This window comes from Ranitomeya imitator, chromosome 4 (genome assembly GCF_032444005.1).
Source record: "Ranitomeya imitator isolate aRanImi1 chromosome 4, aRanImi1.pri, whole genome shotgun sequence".
Classification (NCBI taxonomy): domain Eukaryota; kingdom Metazoa; phylum Chordata; class Amphibia; order Anura; family Dendrobatidae; genus Ranitomeya; species Ranitomeya imitator.
Genome location: NC_091285.1, coordinates 330,033,886 through 330,050,456, shown reverse-complemented (window position 1 = coordinate 330,050,456; position 16,571 = coordinate 330,033,886). Strand labels below are relative to the sequence as shown.

Genomic DNA, 16,571 nt, shown 5'->3' with positions numbered 1-16,571 from the left:
GTCTGAAAGGCTAACAATATGTGAGCAGCCGCACACACAAGTGCAGAAGTGTAGTGGAAAGCATCCCAGAAGCAGGGACTGGAAACTACTAATAGTACACTGTGTAGGCATCTGTGGATATCTCATAAATCAGTAGAATGGGGTTTCATCACCTGTTTTACACTCCACAAAGGAGTATAGGTGTCCTTCTGTGCTGGTGACGGTCTCCATTGTAGTTTGAGTTGCAAAATGTTAGAACATACCGTAAGCTCAAAACCCAAAACCTTTTGTAGAGAGCTGTATATTCAAACTGTTTTTGACAAGGATTCAGAAGTGAATTTTATTGCAAAATCTGCATAAAAAAATAGCTTCAAATATTTTTTTTCCTATTGGTTTTACTAATAAAGATTTAAAATAACATGAAAACACAGGACGTGTACACTATAGGAGCTTTCCCAATGAAATCAGTTGGAAGCATATTCAAAGAGTATTTTCAGTTTTAGATTGTGGATTTAGGAGCAAAATCTATTTCAGCCAAGAACTCAAAGTACACACAGAGAGTCCTGATTGGTGGAGGTAAGAGTCTTTAGTTGAATTTGCACTTCAGAGACTTATGGTATATACGTTGGATATGCCATAAATATCCTAGAAAGTAATGCCTCTTTAATTTTTAGTGTAGCTCCTGAATTGGTTCAGTATGACTATGTGGCCTGTGGACTAAAAAATGTGTGCCAGTTATAGGGCCTTCTGGCTTGGTTTGGAGGATTGAGAAATCGGGCCCTTCTCCTTGTAAGTAGGGCCTGCAGTAGCCTACACCATTTAAGTACTTTATATGTGGCACACAAGTTTTTTAGTACTTTGGATTTCAATAATAGTAAATAAAATCTTGCTAAAATGGGAAATGATTTACCAGTTAAAGTATCAACTGACAAATCGATCTAAATACTGCTGTACTGGCAATAAAACACTGCACATAAGGTTTTATAACAAACGTACTTTCTCCTGGGAGGTCTTGGTGATTTTCCTCCTGCTGCTGAGAAATTCCAATTCTTGATAAAATAAGTGTGGCATTATCCCTTACCTGCAAATAGAAGCGCAATGTTTTGACTTGCTATTAGCTGAGAGGCATGTATCATATCCATCTTAGTAAATTGAAAAGCTCTACAAATAACTTTTTTTTAAAATTAAGTTTACTTCAATAGCAACAAACATTAAAACTTGCTCACGTTGTAATGCATTAGTGTATTAATCCGCTTCGATCTGCCTTCTTTCTGTGACGTTAAATCCAAATCAGAGAGTATTTGTGCGGTTGAGCCTGGTCTCCATTCTGAAAAGAGAAGCCACAGAACACAGATTACAAACATTTCCCTTCTATATCATAACACACGACAATATCTTTACTTAAACTATTAGGAAAAAATATACAAAAACTGTGAAGAGCAACAACGTTATTCAGCTTAAAACAGATTAATGATCTTGACAAAATTGAAAGCTTTGGTAAACTGATTAAAATCAGGCCTGTCATTGCTCCCCAATAAAGGAGATGGTAATGTACTGCTGCTGGATCTACTGAATGTTTGCATCATCGCCATCATGTAAGTATCCAGCATAACCTGGATACCACAAAAACACTTTCCGACCTACTGGTGACACTATCGCAGATCAGGAGGAACCGAACAAATTGATATAGAACGTTGTGTAAAACAATTCAGTACAGCTTGTAATTTATAGATTGAAAATTCTACTTGTTCAGAGATTAGGATTCCAGCTAGCGGCCTGATCAGTAACAAAATCTTCCTTACTATGGGGTGGTAAAAAAGCAAATTACTGATAGCTGATGGCAAGCCTCCTTCACCTGAATAACCAGGCAAGATGCAGGCAAAGAGCAAAAATTGTGTGTATGCATGATAATGTGTGTGTTTTGACCAACAGTTCATTGATCTTGCTTCCTCCAATAAGATAACTTAACCCCAATCTTGCTCTAAAAGAAAATGGGTCAGTCACAGCGATCAGACCTTAACAAGCAGCAAAACATGTAAGTAGAGGACATCAGAGCTCAACCTAAAAATGCTAATTGGACAAAACTATGTCTAATCCATTCACTTACCTATTGCCAAGCTGTCAGCTTTCGGTCTATGTGAATATGGAAGGCTTTTGTAAACCTGGTCAACTATTTTTTCCTTGACTTGTGTGATTGTATCACAGTTTAATACTTTTACTGGCACAGGCTCCAAACCTTCATCTTGAACAATGACGTTAACAGTCTGGGAAAAAAGATTATTACTGTTAATTACACGAATATATTATTACTATTTAACCCGTTCTCTTTTCCGGCTGGAAAGCATTTTGATAGTAACATTTACACAGTGTCTTTAATAAAGTGGCAGCAGAGATTGCGGTATGCGCTGACTGTTTTATTGAAGACATGGACATAGGGATAATGGCGATGGCAGATACGTGTGCACTGCTATGATGACGTTGTAGTATAATTCTTCAATGAAATGGCGCCGCAGTCAGCGTGTGCGCATATCACCAAAATGCTCGGAGTGTGTGCATTGCTATATTGACGTTGTAGTACATTACTTCAATGACATCAGAGTCAGCAAACATGCATACCGCCATCTCCGGAGCCATTTTATTGGAGTATTGTACTAGAACATCAACATAGCAGTGAGCATGCGCTGCCCATAGGTATAATGGTGAAGGCCAGCGCATGTGCACTGCTATGTTGACTTTGTAGTAGAATTCTTCTGTAAAATGGCGCCGGAGTCAGAGAATGCACGTACAGAGCTATTCGGCACCATTTTTGTGAAGATACTTGTGTCTGCAAATTCGCATATACAGAGTTTTCAATAAAACGTTGAGATCGAGGTATGCGCATGTGCTGTGTCCGGGGCCATTTTATTGAAGTAATGTACTACAATATCAACATTGCAGTGAGCACGTGCCAGCCATAGAGATGAGGACAACGGCCGGCACGTGCACAGTGCTATGTTGACATTGTAGTATAATTCTTCAATAAAATAGTGCCGGAGTCAACGTGTGCGCATCCCGCAATATCCAGGGCCATTTTGTTGGAAGACACGGTGTCTGCGAATTCGCATACAGAATGTCTTTAGTAAAATGGCACCGCAGTGCGGGATGTGCGGGCGCTGACTCCAGCAACACACTGCACAGGCGCGTCTATCCCGGCTTCAGACAGAAGGACATATCAACGGTTATACATATGATTGCAGATTTGCTAGCAAAGTCTGAAGCAATAATCCTGATGCCAGCAAAGTGAATGAGAAACCTGAAGTGTCATCCACACGTGAGTATTTGTGACTTCTGGTTTGGTGCAGAAAATAATCTGCAGCATGTCAATTCTCTGTGAATTTTTGACAGCGTTTTTCACCATTGACCAAATTCAAATCAGTCAAAAACGCATATTCCGCAGCACTTTACAGTTTGCACACATTATCATCACTGTCCCCGATGGGGCTCACAATCTAAATTCCCTATCAGTATGTCTTTGGAATGTGGGAGGAAACCGGAGAACCCGGAGGAAACCCACACAAATACGGGGAGAACATACAAACTCTTTGCAGATGTTGTCCTGAGTGGGATTAGAACCCAGGACTCCAGCGCTGCAAGGCTGCAATGCTAACCACTGAGCCACCGTGCAGAAATTTCTGCATCCATTTACTGAACGTGCGCTTATAGCCTTAGAGGAATGATATGAGGATTAAGGGACATTAAACCCAATAATTATTGATAGAAGAAAACAGAAAAACTGTGTCTATAGAGGTCAGTCTTGGAGAAATGTTGCCAAGATCACAAATGGTAATTTCCCACTTGTGACAACTTAAAGAGAACTGGTCATCAGGACTGTATGCCCAAAAGTAAGGGCATGTATGTAATGGTGCTTTAATGCTGAGTAAATCCTTACCTAGCTTGTAGACATCTGGCTTGCAATTTTAGAAAAATCCATAGATGAAATGACATGCTAATGAGTTGCGAGTGCAGTGTGTGAGCACCTATAGTTCTCCTCCTCCTATCCCTATTCCACCACCTGCTGCCTCTTGTAACTTATACACTGGGCACTGAAGCATGAGCCACCTGTCAGTCTAACAAGGGCGGGGGACAGGTGAGGAATAGGAGAGAGGCAGGAGAGCGGTAAGGTCAGGGCCCACCCACTCTACCAGTAACTCACCATCATACAATTTCATCTATTGATTTCTCGAAGACAGAAACACAGATTTCAAGAAGAAAGGGTCTGATTTACTAAGCTTTAAAGCAGCTTTATATACATGCTATTACTTGGGGTATACAATCCTGATGACAGGTTCTCTTTAAAAGTGCCATTAGCATTCCTGGGCTCCAACTGTACACCGTGGGGAGGGAGGTAAACTGTTCTGCAGCCATCACTGGTTCGTGAGAAGGATGTCAACATATAGAAGAATCCTTTAGACGTTTTGCACACTTATTACAAATCAGAAAAAAATTGATCCAATGAAATAATAAAAACAGTCTTTTTCCAACTTCAAGACATTTTCTACACTTCTACTTCTTAGTGGTGACATTTTACTGAAAATTTCTATTGAAGAGTGAAATAACATTTTTAGAGCTTCACTTACTGCCATCTCAAGCCATTCTGAAAGATTAGAGATCCAATTCTCTCCGGGGCTGTTATCCACAATGATTGCTTTGGTCACCAGAACAAACCCACTGTGTGGTCTGTGCAATAGTATCTATTCATTTACAGAGGAGGCCACTTACCAACTGAGAGTACTCCACATCATCCCCCAGCAGTCCAGTATCATTCAGGGTGTATTTGGCTTTTATTTGCACAGCATCCACAGGACCCTTCTCCACTTGGTGTTTGATTGCCTTGAACAGTTTGTATAGATGCTCTCCAGCTGTGTCCTGCATTTGAAATAAAAAGAAAAACATGTCCGCTAAATGGATCAAGGAATAGCTTTCAATGATGTTGTTAACATCTGAAATCCCCATTCCCCAGTGGAAACTATTCTTTCTCCATGCATGAGCAGCGGCTGCTTTATGACAGCCGAAGAGGAAGCCAAATCTTTAATACTGCCTGTAAGTTGGCATGGGTAAAGCAATATAACTCACTAAAGGGCATGTCCTGAGGGCTGACATGTGCAAATACTCCCCAGTGTCACCTTCCCAAATGGCTGCATTGTATTAGGACGGTGGATCCATTACCTACCTTCAGGTACTGATACAAACAAATAGACATCCAGTTAGAAAGCATTCTCTCCACGACAGTTTCTGATCTGCAAATAAGGGGAAGAACGTGAGAAACAGATTTGCTCTTTTCACATCAGCTCACCAGGTGCCTCCAGTGCCACATATTGCGGACATACCGCTGAACTAAGGTATTTAGTAGCAGCAAAGACTCACATGTATAGTGCCATGTAGACATAATATTATGGGAAATTATTAAATGTTACTAAAACGAGCATTAAAATCCTCAACAGTATAACTGATGTATAGGCCTTTGGAGTTTTTCCAGAACAGCAGCACCCCCAGCTGCTTAAGTAAACAGGGTGGTACTGGCCAAGAGTGTCACTGAGGAAGACATCTTTGCATTTCAAGGCTTTGGCATATTCAGCACACACGGATGGCTAAGGCTCTATTCTGCACCATCAATGACTTATACACCATAGGCCTGACCTAAGGAGAGTCCGTCCTCACAATACATATTTATAACCTATCCACGGGACACGAGGAACTGTATTATATTCCACTGCTGGGATCCCCAGAAAACATAGAATCATAGAATGTAAGAGTTGGAAGGGACCTCCTGGGTCATCTGGTCCAACCCCCTGCTCAAAGCAAGATTCACTAAATCATCCCGTGGGCATGGAGGCTCAAAACACTTAGGGTAAGTTCAAACAGGGCATTCTTGCGACGTTTTTTTTTCTGCAGCAAAACCTGATCATCTTGGCAGGAAAGAAGCTGCACCAAAAACACAGGTTTACGTGCGTTTTTTCATGCATTTTTTTTTTTTCTTTGTGCATGCCAAAAAAATTGAGTGCAAACAGAGAAAAAAACAAAATAACTTCCTGTAGATAGGTAGAATGAATAGATAGATTGATAGAATGAATAGATAGATTGATAGAATGACAAGATCGATGGATGGAACAGATCGATGGATAGAACAGATAGAATGAATAGATTGAACAGAATAGAATGAATAGATAGAATAGATACATTACCTGCGGTATCCTCTTCCCCAGCATTTTCCCAAGGTGCAGAGGTTACCTCCGGTCAGGATGTGAGTAGCGCAGGTTCGGTGACGTACCCGCTAGTTACTGAGCCTGCGCCCACTGCGTCTCATTCATTCCCCAGTACTTACAGCCAGGAGCGGTCGCATTAGCAGCGCTCCCAGGTGTAAGCCTCATCTCCCCCAGATACTGCGTGGGACACTAATTATCTCGGACAATGACCGATCAGGGAGAATACTTTTGCTTTTTTATTTTATTTTTATTACAGAAGATCGAGGGCTTCGCTTTGGAATGGCAGAACAATAAAAAAATTGCAAAACTGTGTGTGTTAATTTCATTAAAAGACTTTTTTCTGCGTGTGTTTATTTAACCCTTTAATTACTATAGGATTAGTAATTGATAGGTGTCTTAGTGACGCCTCTCCGTTACTAAGCCGGCTTAATGTCAACTTTCAATAGCAAGGTGACATTAATCCCGCATTACCCCACTTGCCACCGCTACAGGGCAAGTGGGAAGAGCTGGGCAAAGCTCCAGAATTGGCGCATCTAATAGATGCGCCTTTTCTGGGCAAATGGGGGCTGCTATTTTTAGGCTGGGGCCTATATCAATGGCCCCTTACCAGCCTGAGACTACCAGCCCCCAGCTGTGAGCTTTAGCAAGGCTGGTTGTAAAAAATGGGGGAACCCCACGCTGTTTTTTTAAATTATTTAAATAATAATAATAAAAAAAATCCTTGCTGAAGCTGTCAGCTGGGGGTTGCAGCCCCCAGCTGAGTTTTGTCTGGCTGGTTGTTAAAATTAGGGGGGGAACCCATGCAGTTATTTTTTAATTAATTATTTATAGCGCAGGAGCGGCAGATGAAAACTCCCATCTGCCGCTCCTGCTCTCACAGTAATTAGCGTTAGCAGGTGTCAGATGATGGGAGCAGTAGTCCCATCAGCTGACACCAGTGATCGGAGGTGAATTTACACCTCCGATCACAGCTGAGGGCTCCCGCTGTCTTCAGATATTGGGGAGCCGTGGTTCTCTGACCGGCGGGGAGGATTTCCATGATGATCAGAAGCGGTGTTTGCAGTGCTGTCATGCATATGACAGTGTGTCAAACACAGTATTGTCGGACGCCGATTCAAGTGAATGGGGATCAGGTTCGTTCTGCTGGATGACAGGCTGTATGGACGCATCATGCAGCCTGCCATCTAGATGTAGCAGAGCAGAGTGTGACGTCACATCCGGCTCTCTTTGACTTTTCTGCAGCATATACAGCGTTTTTTCACCATCCATTCAAGTCAATGGGTCGAAAACACTAAAAAAACTCTGAAAGAAAGTGACATGCTCTAAGCCAAAAAAACGCAGCAAAGCACAAAATACTGGTTACACAAAAACCCAATATGTGTGCGTGAGATTTCTGAAATCTCATAGGCTTTGCTGGTACTGTAAAAAGCAGCTGAAAATTAGCATTAAAAAATGCAGCAAAAACGACCTGTGTGAACTTATCATTCATGTTGTTGGGATTAAGGATTAAATAACGTAACAAAATTGAACATGAGCACTGCTGCTACAGTGCAAAGTACAAGATAGCTCAGTACAACGCTACACTATCTCTATTAGTCCCAGGGTCATGAATGAATCAGCAGTAAAAAGAAAGGATAGAGGAGCAGTGCTCAAGCCTTGAAGAAAGAATGGAAAAACGTCATCATGCACCGTCTGCAAATTAGCCCATAAAGTAAAGGTTGTGGCAGCACGCCAAGTAAATGCTAACCTTATATTGTACTGAAGTTCACAGGATGCAATCTTTCGGATGTAAATCAGCCATTTTCAAACATGCTGCATTATAATTATAATCAATACAACATTTGGTTTGCAATTTTTTGGAATGCAGCCTTCATCTTTACTTTATAAATAGAGAGGCAGCTTTTATGTGCAACCAAGTGATTACTAAGCGAGTAACAATGTGGGACTGAGACAGACGTCCTCAGGATTGGTAGAGGTCACAGTGGTGAGATCCCCAGCATTCAGACATTTATCACCTATCCTGAAGAACAGTGTGGGCAATTCATTTTCCCGAAGGGCTACATGAGACACCGTGACTATTGTGGAGGACGGAACCAGAAGGCTGAAATTAATTCTGCTCAATATGAACATTAATATATTAATTATTTTACATTAATGTGAACTGTATTACTTAATATTGAGCAGAATTAAGTATGCTGACATTACCCTATATTCCGTCTGAGCCCCATATAGCTTCCCATATACAGTATAAGCCCCCACATAAACTCACTCTTAAATGCGAGCCCTCATATAACCCACTAAATACAGTATGAGCTCCCACATAGCCTCCTATATTCACCATGAGTCCCCACATAGCCTTCTATATACAGCATGAGCCTCTAAATACAGTATGAGCCCCCACATATCCCTCCTATAACCAGTATCAGTCTCCACATAGCCCCCTAAATACAGCGTGAGCCCCCACAGTCCTCTCTATAAAGTGTGAGCTCCTACATAGCCTCCTGTATACATGCAAACATCTAGCTCCCGTTCCTTCGATGCTCCAGTTTCCGGTAAATTAACTCTCTGCACAACTGACGTGGTGAAGCGACAATAACGCTGACTGATGGAAGAAGGAGCTGGTGGACTTGTCCTCCACTAATGTATTCATCGCCATCCGGCGATAGCAGATAGCAGTGACATGGGGCGACGGCAAACGGACAGCGAGGGGGGGGTATGCATGTTGTGGCCTGTCCTTGCCATGGGCCGGACTGGAACAGCTGTAGGGCCAGATATGGCTCATAGGACGCAGTTTGCCCAGCTATGCTGTAGATGAATGTTATATGTTGTGGAGGAAAAGCACCTTTAGGGTATGTTCACGCACTGAATATTTGCAGCAGTTTTTTCTGCACCAAAAACCAGAGGAAAAACGTGTTTTTGATGCGTTTTACGTTTCCCCCCATTAATTTGAACAGGAGTAGTACGCTGCATTAATGCTGTAGGAATTGACATGCTGCGGTTGTAAAAAAACCCGCAACACATCTAAACAAAAATATAAGGAACAAAACAAACCAGGTGAATGAGAGTTTAGAAACCTAATTTATTTTGCTGCTGCTGTAAAACGCTGCATTTATTTCTGTACGGAAAAAAAAATAAAAAAAATCACACAAGAAAAAAAAAAAATTCAGCAAAAACGCTACATGTGAACATTGATTTGAAGTCATCTTAAACTCAACTAACTCTTCAATAAAACTTGCTTGCATACCAGTTCTGCGTATATGAGCAACCACCTATAACCCCTTTTCCCAATAGGAACACCTGCATTTCTCCAGCGTCTGTGCTGGAAAAGATCCCAAAAAGAAATAATGTACCATCTTCTTATAAAGAAATTGTTTTACATTTTATTGCTAGAAATCTCCAGTGTTGGTGCATAACAACCTTTCCTTAAACTTAATCTTCTGTACCTTTAGGAAATAGGCACAATGTAAAAGTATGGCGGGCAGTTCATTAGTCTGGTCCTATACCAACCATGAAGGCAAATTGCCTATTATCAGAGAATATAATCTATACTGCCATTATACATCTAGAACTTGTTTTACCTCCTCAGCATCAGTTTGGGATTCTTGGCCACGTACTGCTCCATCAGCTCCACAAATAAGGTTCTCATGATATCTGTGTAGTACTCCAGCTTTCCATGCAAGGCAATTGTAAGCAGGGAGGCAAAATAAAGCTTCTCCCTGGCAGAGAAGTCCTTCTGGCTTTCCAGAGTGTGGATAAACTAAGAAAGAAAACAAATCTAAATGATAGGAACCTTATTGCATACCAAGATTGCACTAGCTTTTTGCTACTACTCTTGGACCCGGCAGTCATGTAATGATGTTATATTCTCCCTGCAGCTGCTCGCTTACCGTTATCTGGGTGATACACAGATTTGTAGACCATACAAATATGAAGGGGCTTAAAGTGAACCAGCCTATCATGTCACTGCCGCTGCTTTCATCCAGTCATTCGGTGGTGCAGGGAGCTGTTAGTCACCACTAACTATACAATGTAATAACTTCTAATTTACTTTGACTGACAACCTGCTCTGCAGCTTGGGTGCAGAGCAGGCGGTCAATCAAAAAGACGAGGAACAATTACAGCCAATCTCAACACTCCACTCCCTGCATCTCCCCAAGGACTGGAAGCGAGCAGCTGCAGAGAGAATATAAGTCATTTTTTTCCCCCAGTAGCCACTGGTCCATTAAGCCAGATATACAGGTCCTTCTCAAAAAATTAGCATATAGTGTTAAATTTCATTATTTACCATAATGTAATGATTACAATTAAACTTTCATATATTATAGATTCATTATCCACCAACTGAAATTTGTCAGGTCTTTTATTGTTTTAATACTGATGATTTTGGCATACAACTCCTGATAACCCAAAAAACCTGTCTCGATAAATTAGCATATTTCACCCATCCAATCAAATAAAAGTGTTTTTTAATAACAAACAAAAAAACCAACAAATAATAATGTTCAGTTATGCACTCAATACTTGGTCGGGAATCCTTTGGCAGAAATGACTGCTTCAATGCGGCGTGGCATGGAGGCAATCAGCCTGTGACACTGCTGAGATGTTATGGAGGCCCAGGATGCTTCAATAGCGGCCTTAAGCTCATCCAGAGTGTTGGGTCTTGCGTCTCTCAACTTTCTCTTCACAATATCCCACAGATTCTCTATGGGGTTCAGGTCAGGAGAGTTGGCAGGCCAATTGAGCACAGTAATACCATGGTCAGTAAACCATTTACCAGTGGTTTTGGCACTGTGAGCAGGTGCCAGGTCGTGCTGAAAAATGAAATCTTCATCTCCATAAAGCATTTCAGCCGATGGAAGCATGAAGTGCTCCAAAATCTCCTGATAGCTAGCTGCATTGACCCTGCCCTTGATGAAACACAGTGGACCAACACCAGCAGCTGACATGGCACCCCACACCATCACTGACTGTGGGTACTTGACACTGGACTTCAGGCATTTTGGCATTTCCTTCTCCCCAGTCTTCCTCCAGACTCTGGCACCTTGATTTCCGAATGACATGCAAAATTTGCTTTCATCAGAAAAAAGTACTTGGGACCACTTAGCAACAGACCAGTGCTGCTTCTCTGTAGCTCAAAAGTGGCTTTACCTGGGGAATGCGGCACCTGTAGCCCATTTCCTGCACACGCCTGTGCACGGTGGCTCTGGATGTTTCCACACCAGACTCAGTCCACTGCTTCCTCAGGTTCCCCAAGGTCTGGAATCGGTCCTTCTCCACAATCTTCCTCAGGGTCCGGTCTCCTCTTCTCGTTGTACAGCGTTTTCTGCCACATTGTTTCCTTCCAACAGACTTACCATTGAGGTGCCTTGATACAGCACTCTGGGAACAGCCTATTTGTTGAGAAATTTCTTTCTGGGTCTTACCCTCTTGCTTGAGAGTGTCAATGATGGCCTTCTTGACATCTGTCAGGTCGCTAGTCTTACCCATGATGGGGGTTTTGAGTAATGAACCAGGCAGGGAGTTTATAAAAGCCTCAGGTATCTTTTGCATGTGTTTAGAGTTAATTAATTGATTCAGAAGATTAGGGTAATAGGTCGTTTAGAGAACCTTTTCTTGATATGCTAATTTATTGAGACAGGTTTTTTGGGTTATCAGGAGTTGTATGCCAAAATCATCAGTATTAAAACAATAAAAGACCTGACAAATTTCAGTTGGTGGATAATGAATCTATAATATATGAAAGCTTAATTGTAATCATTACATTATGGTAAATAATGAAATTTAACACTATATGCTAATTTTTTGAGAAGGACCTGTATATTATTTACCCCCCAGATTATCGCCATATGTGCAGGTAAATAGAGGTTATTAAGTTATTAAGTATTTTAAAACCACCCAACAAACTCTGGTGAAAAATAGATTAGTCAACCAACAATAATCATAAGGAATCTAATTTGTTAGCTGAAAGTGGCTTTATATATATTATTAGGACACGTATGTTACATTACAGGACAGCGCATGGGACTGTTCATGTGATGACAACCCAGGACGTCTGCATGCTTTGCAGTAATGGATGCAATCCTGAAGCCCCAAACTGCTGATCACTAGAAGCTTGGTAGGGACATATTTGGAAACCACAGAACTGTAGTTCTATGTGACAATATAATAGTGAGGAAGTATTAACAGCAGTAATTGAACAGGGACTTTGTGAATAAAAACCATACTATCTGAGCAATGAGCTTACAATGGTCAGGAATGATTTGCTGTTGAGGAGGTTTGAAAACTGGTTCAGTGCCTGCTCCACAGTCTGCCTCCTTGCTTCTGGAATGTCAAGTTTCCCAGTAATCATAACATCTTTCTCCCCATCTTTGGACGGCCAGAAAAACACTCTGTCCGTGTACATTTTGTAGTCCAAAACCGGTATTCCAGTGTCATTGAGGTCATTAGTTTGGTCTTCCATTTCTATCATAAGATCTAAAAAACAAACCCAAGACATTAAAGGTCAAACATTAGTATCAAAGCATCTTTTGGAAGAAAAAGAGAATAAGTGCTATATGAGAAGATTCAGAAGTTTAATACTCTCACTATAGGGTACCTTCTTTGTGAAAACAGAATAATTCTTACCTAAATCAATGAGGTTACAGTATCTTTACACACAGTTCTTTTACAACATTCAGTATACATTTACACTGGAGAGCATGCCTTTCCCAACAAGATGATGATCGCTTACCTGTGAATTCCTTCTTGCAGCGATCTCGGACACTTTCCTCGAGTCCCTCTAGTTGCTGTCTCACTTTTTCATATTCGCGCTCTGCCTGCCGACTCTTCCTCCTTTGGACATAGTGTCATATCAGTTATAGAATGAAAACAATACACTCCAGTGCGATTATCGTGAACCCCAAACGGCAGATCATTCTAATTTCACATTCACGTCCAAACTTTTACCACCAGTCACTTTCTTTCAAAGTACAGAAATATAAATAAGCAAATTCTTTACAAAGGATCTCAAGGGCAAAAACTCAAAAACTAAGCAAAACATTCATATCATTCTTTAGCAAAGATTTAACGGTAACCTGATAGCTCCTCAGGTCCCCCATAGTCACTTTTATCCAGGTAGGGGCAATATGTCATTGTGTTCCCCAGCCTAGTCATCCAAGTAAGCGCAGTGCACATGCCCATGGAGGACACAGATTAGAATGTACAGATCCGGCAGAAGCGTCAGGCTGTGTCACCAATGCCTCCGTGTGTGGATGACGCTTGGGTGCATGCACCCATCTGACCGCACATTATCAGGAAGGCAGAGATTTGCAAAGAGTCAGCAGTGACGCTGATCTTGAAAATCCTATTATTCACAGCCATAGGGCCATGATGACATGATTAGTAAGGGAAAACAATGCCCCCTCACCTAGTCACCCACAAATTAGCATATTGCCACCATAGTAGTAAAATAGTTTTTTTGGGGGGGTATAGACAGTAATCAATAAGGCTTTGAAATGACCTTGTTAGGAAGGATATATGCTGGCGGCTTGGGGGCCTCAATAAGAATAGTTTTGCACTAGCATGCTATGGGTGAATTTCTGCACCTACTTCCAGGCACCAATTATTATTTTTTTAACCCTTAAATTTAGCTACGGTGTTGGAGAGGATCATGGAATTGTAACACACATGTAGAATAGTATATCGGAGACACAACTTACCGATAAAAGTAGACAGCAGTCACAATTATTAGGATCATTGGTATGAGGACTACTGGAATAATTATGTGTAAAGGAATTGCTGGGGACTGTCCATATTCGACTTTTCCCAATATCCATTCTCGGTTTCCAAATCGAACCTATGCAGGAAAAAAGTAAAAAAAAAAATGATATGTTTCTAACACCTTTATTGAGGAAAGTCAGGATAGACACATAGAATAAACATGTTTGAAGAAAATGTCCATACCATGAACTCTGGCAAGTTGTCTGTGGTGTCTCTCTTGTGGCGTTTCCTCGGTGCAGGTTGCTCCTCGGGTGGAACACAATATAAGTCGGTCGCAGTTAAAGTATTTATCTTGCAAGGTTCGTCACCAACATAGGCTTCGGCCTCCTCTATGGTCATGGCTGCATTAAGTTGATTGCCCTATCAAATAACATCACATGAATAGACTAATACACAACTACAAATCTTCATTACAATAAAGACCCAGTCAAGGATTTCGAGCCCTAATATGGGTCTCTCTGCATACTTTCCATATATACAATTAGGACTTCAAGTAGAATTTTGTATCAAGAGGAGCAATTCTATTGGACTATCTGCCTACAATTATATATGTAAGCATATCAGACTATGGACACTAGGGGGCACTACAAGCAAAATAACCAGCTATTAGACTGCAGATCTTTGTCAGGGAGAGTTTATTATTCATCTTCATTTGAAGCATGAGTTGATCCGTGAGAAGACGCATTACAAAACCTGACGGTAGAAAGCTAAATCACACGGAAGAGGGCTTCACACTGGCTGCTAGAATAGGCGACATTAAACGATGTAACAGAGTAAGCAGCGATCCTACCTTGGCGTTAATGAAAGTGTTCACTTGTTTTTTGATACCATCAGTGAAGTTATCAAAAGTAGGATCATGGAGATAATTGAAAGAGAGTTCGGTTGTCTGCAGAGGGGTCATAAACCCATCCATTTTAATCAGTACAATGACCTCTGAGTTCAGGTTATTTTCCTGGACTCGAGGCGAGGAGAATATGATTACGGTGTCACTGACTTTTTCAAAGACATCTTGCTTTTCTATCTGTAAAGAAAAAAGAAAGAAAACCGCTGACCTCTCAAATATCATGGCGTGGATCAATGAAACAGGAACTTTTATACATTTATGCACAGTTTTTTTAAGGGGTGTTCTATATCCTGCCCATTTTGGATTAGGTTTTTAATGAGGCTACTCTCCCCTTTATACGCTCTCATTTTTATGGATTGCCTGCCCCTGCCAGCTTGCATCATTGCTTACTAGATCGGTCCAGTATTCCTTGCTTTTCATTGTGAGCACTGTTATTGCCCTGTTGATACCGAACTGTTAATAAAGATATGTTTTGTAAAAAATTATTTTGGGGCATTTGCGATTAATTACTCATTATGATTGAGTTGTATTTGGGAATTTAAAGCCCTTTTTTCTGGTTCTTATGTATATCATATTGCTCTATTAGAGTATTCCCCATGAATATGGTCACTTTATATGATTGGTTCTGGTATGTTATTATATTTATGCACAGTTAGTAGAGGAAAAGTAAGACTGCTACACTGAAGTGACCAATGGGGAGCCTAAAAAGTGGCTAAAGTCTTGGGTAACAGCAAACATGTTTTAGAACGGTGTATGAACATGTATATTTAAAGGGGTGGTCTGGCCTTGGGCTACAAGTATTGCAGGCATGCTATGTGACGGCAGACATCTGCACACACCGTGTACTGCGCACTGTGCGGATTCTCTGGTGCCGGCTGAATGGGATTTGCATACATGTGGTCACATGCCAACTACATGGGCACGGCCTCGCTCTATGCAAGTGTAATGAGTGAGGCCGGACACAGTCCAGTCAGAATGTGGCTAGGAGTATGGATATCACACAGATGACCACCCTCTCCTGGCACTGGAGAATCCTCACAGCCCCAGTGATAAGGGAATTCACAAGGCCGGACACCCCCTTGAAGCCTAAAAAGTAGTAGAGTGTCCACGCAAATATGTCACACACATATATATTTGCTATCACTATCAGGACAGTGAGGAGGTGCAAGCGGAATAGCTGCTCTCCAACACAGAAAATATCTGTTTATATTTCTAATTTTCAATTGTAATAAGTGAAAATCTGATCAAGGAAAGAGTGGGGATTATGGGGATACTTCCAGCTGGAATAACATCTGAAAATGTCTTCCTTCTGCACAGATATGGTTGTAACTCCTGTTATTTTTTTGTTTCCCTAGCACTGTCCCTTGTTGAGTCCCACGCTCTCTTATGTTTATGTGTGTGGCCACTGGCTACAGCCACCACGGCAAGGCTCAGTCTTCCCTGTACAGGGACGCACAACAGAGCTGGAGCTTTCCAAGAGCACACTGCAGATGTGAACAGGGCCTTAAGGCTGCTGTGCATTCATGTCTCTGGCTGGGACTTGCAAACAAATCCCGGGAAAACAGGACACGGACGTGTCCCTCACTGAGCCATTGCTGTCACCAGTTCAATACGCACATGTTAACATCGCTTGGCACAAGACCTGTATTTTTATGGCAATAGCAGTATAGCCCTGTTCTAGATAGTGATAAAAACATGTAGAGGAAACTCTTGGCTTACATTTGCCAAAAACTTCTATGTTACAATAT

At 41.4% G+C, this 16,571-nt stretch overlaps 1 protein-coding gene across 5 annotated transcripts in view; it reads right to left on the bottom strand.

The window, feature by feature from the left end:
• PLXNB2 (plexin B2) overlaps positions 1 to 16,571 on the bottom strand; it is a 304,814-nt gene that overhangs the window by 17,919 nt on the left and 270,324 nt on the right. For all 5 annotated transcript variants that reach the window (XM_069764921.1, XM_069764920.1, XM_069764922.1 and 2 more), the window contains 11 exons: positions 14,770 to 15,000; positions 14,163 to 14,339; positions 13,919 to 14,055; positions 12,952 to 13,052; positions 12,466 to 12,695; positions 9,800 to 9,978; positions 5,189 to 5,255; positions 4,738 to 4,884; positions 2,087 to 2,243; positions 1,206 to 1,306; positions 976 to 1,060 (listed from right to left, as the gene is read on the bottom strand). In XM_069764921.1, coding sequence (XP_069621022.1) covers positions 976 to 1,060; positions 1,206 to 1,306; positions 2,087 to 2,243; positions 4,738 to 4,884; positions 5,189 to 5,255; positions 9,800 to 9,978; positions 12,466 to 12,695; positions 12,952 to 13,052; positions 13,919 to 14,055; positions 14,163 to 14,339; positions 14,770 to 15,000 — 1,612 coding nt within the window. The remainder of the gene's footprint in view (positions 1 to 975; positions 1,061 to 1,205; positions 1,307 to 2,086; positions 2,244 to 4,737; positions 4,885 to 5,188; positions 5,256 to 9,799; positions 9,979 to 12,465; positions 12,696 to 12,951; positions 13,053 to 13,918; positions 14,056 to 14,162; positions 14,340 to 14,769; positions 15,001 to 16,571) is intronic.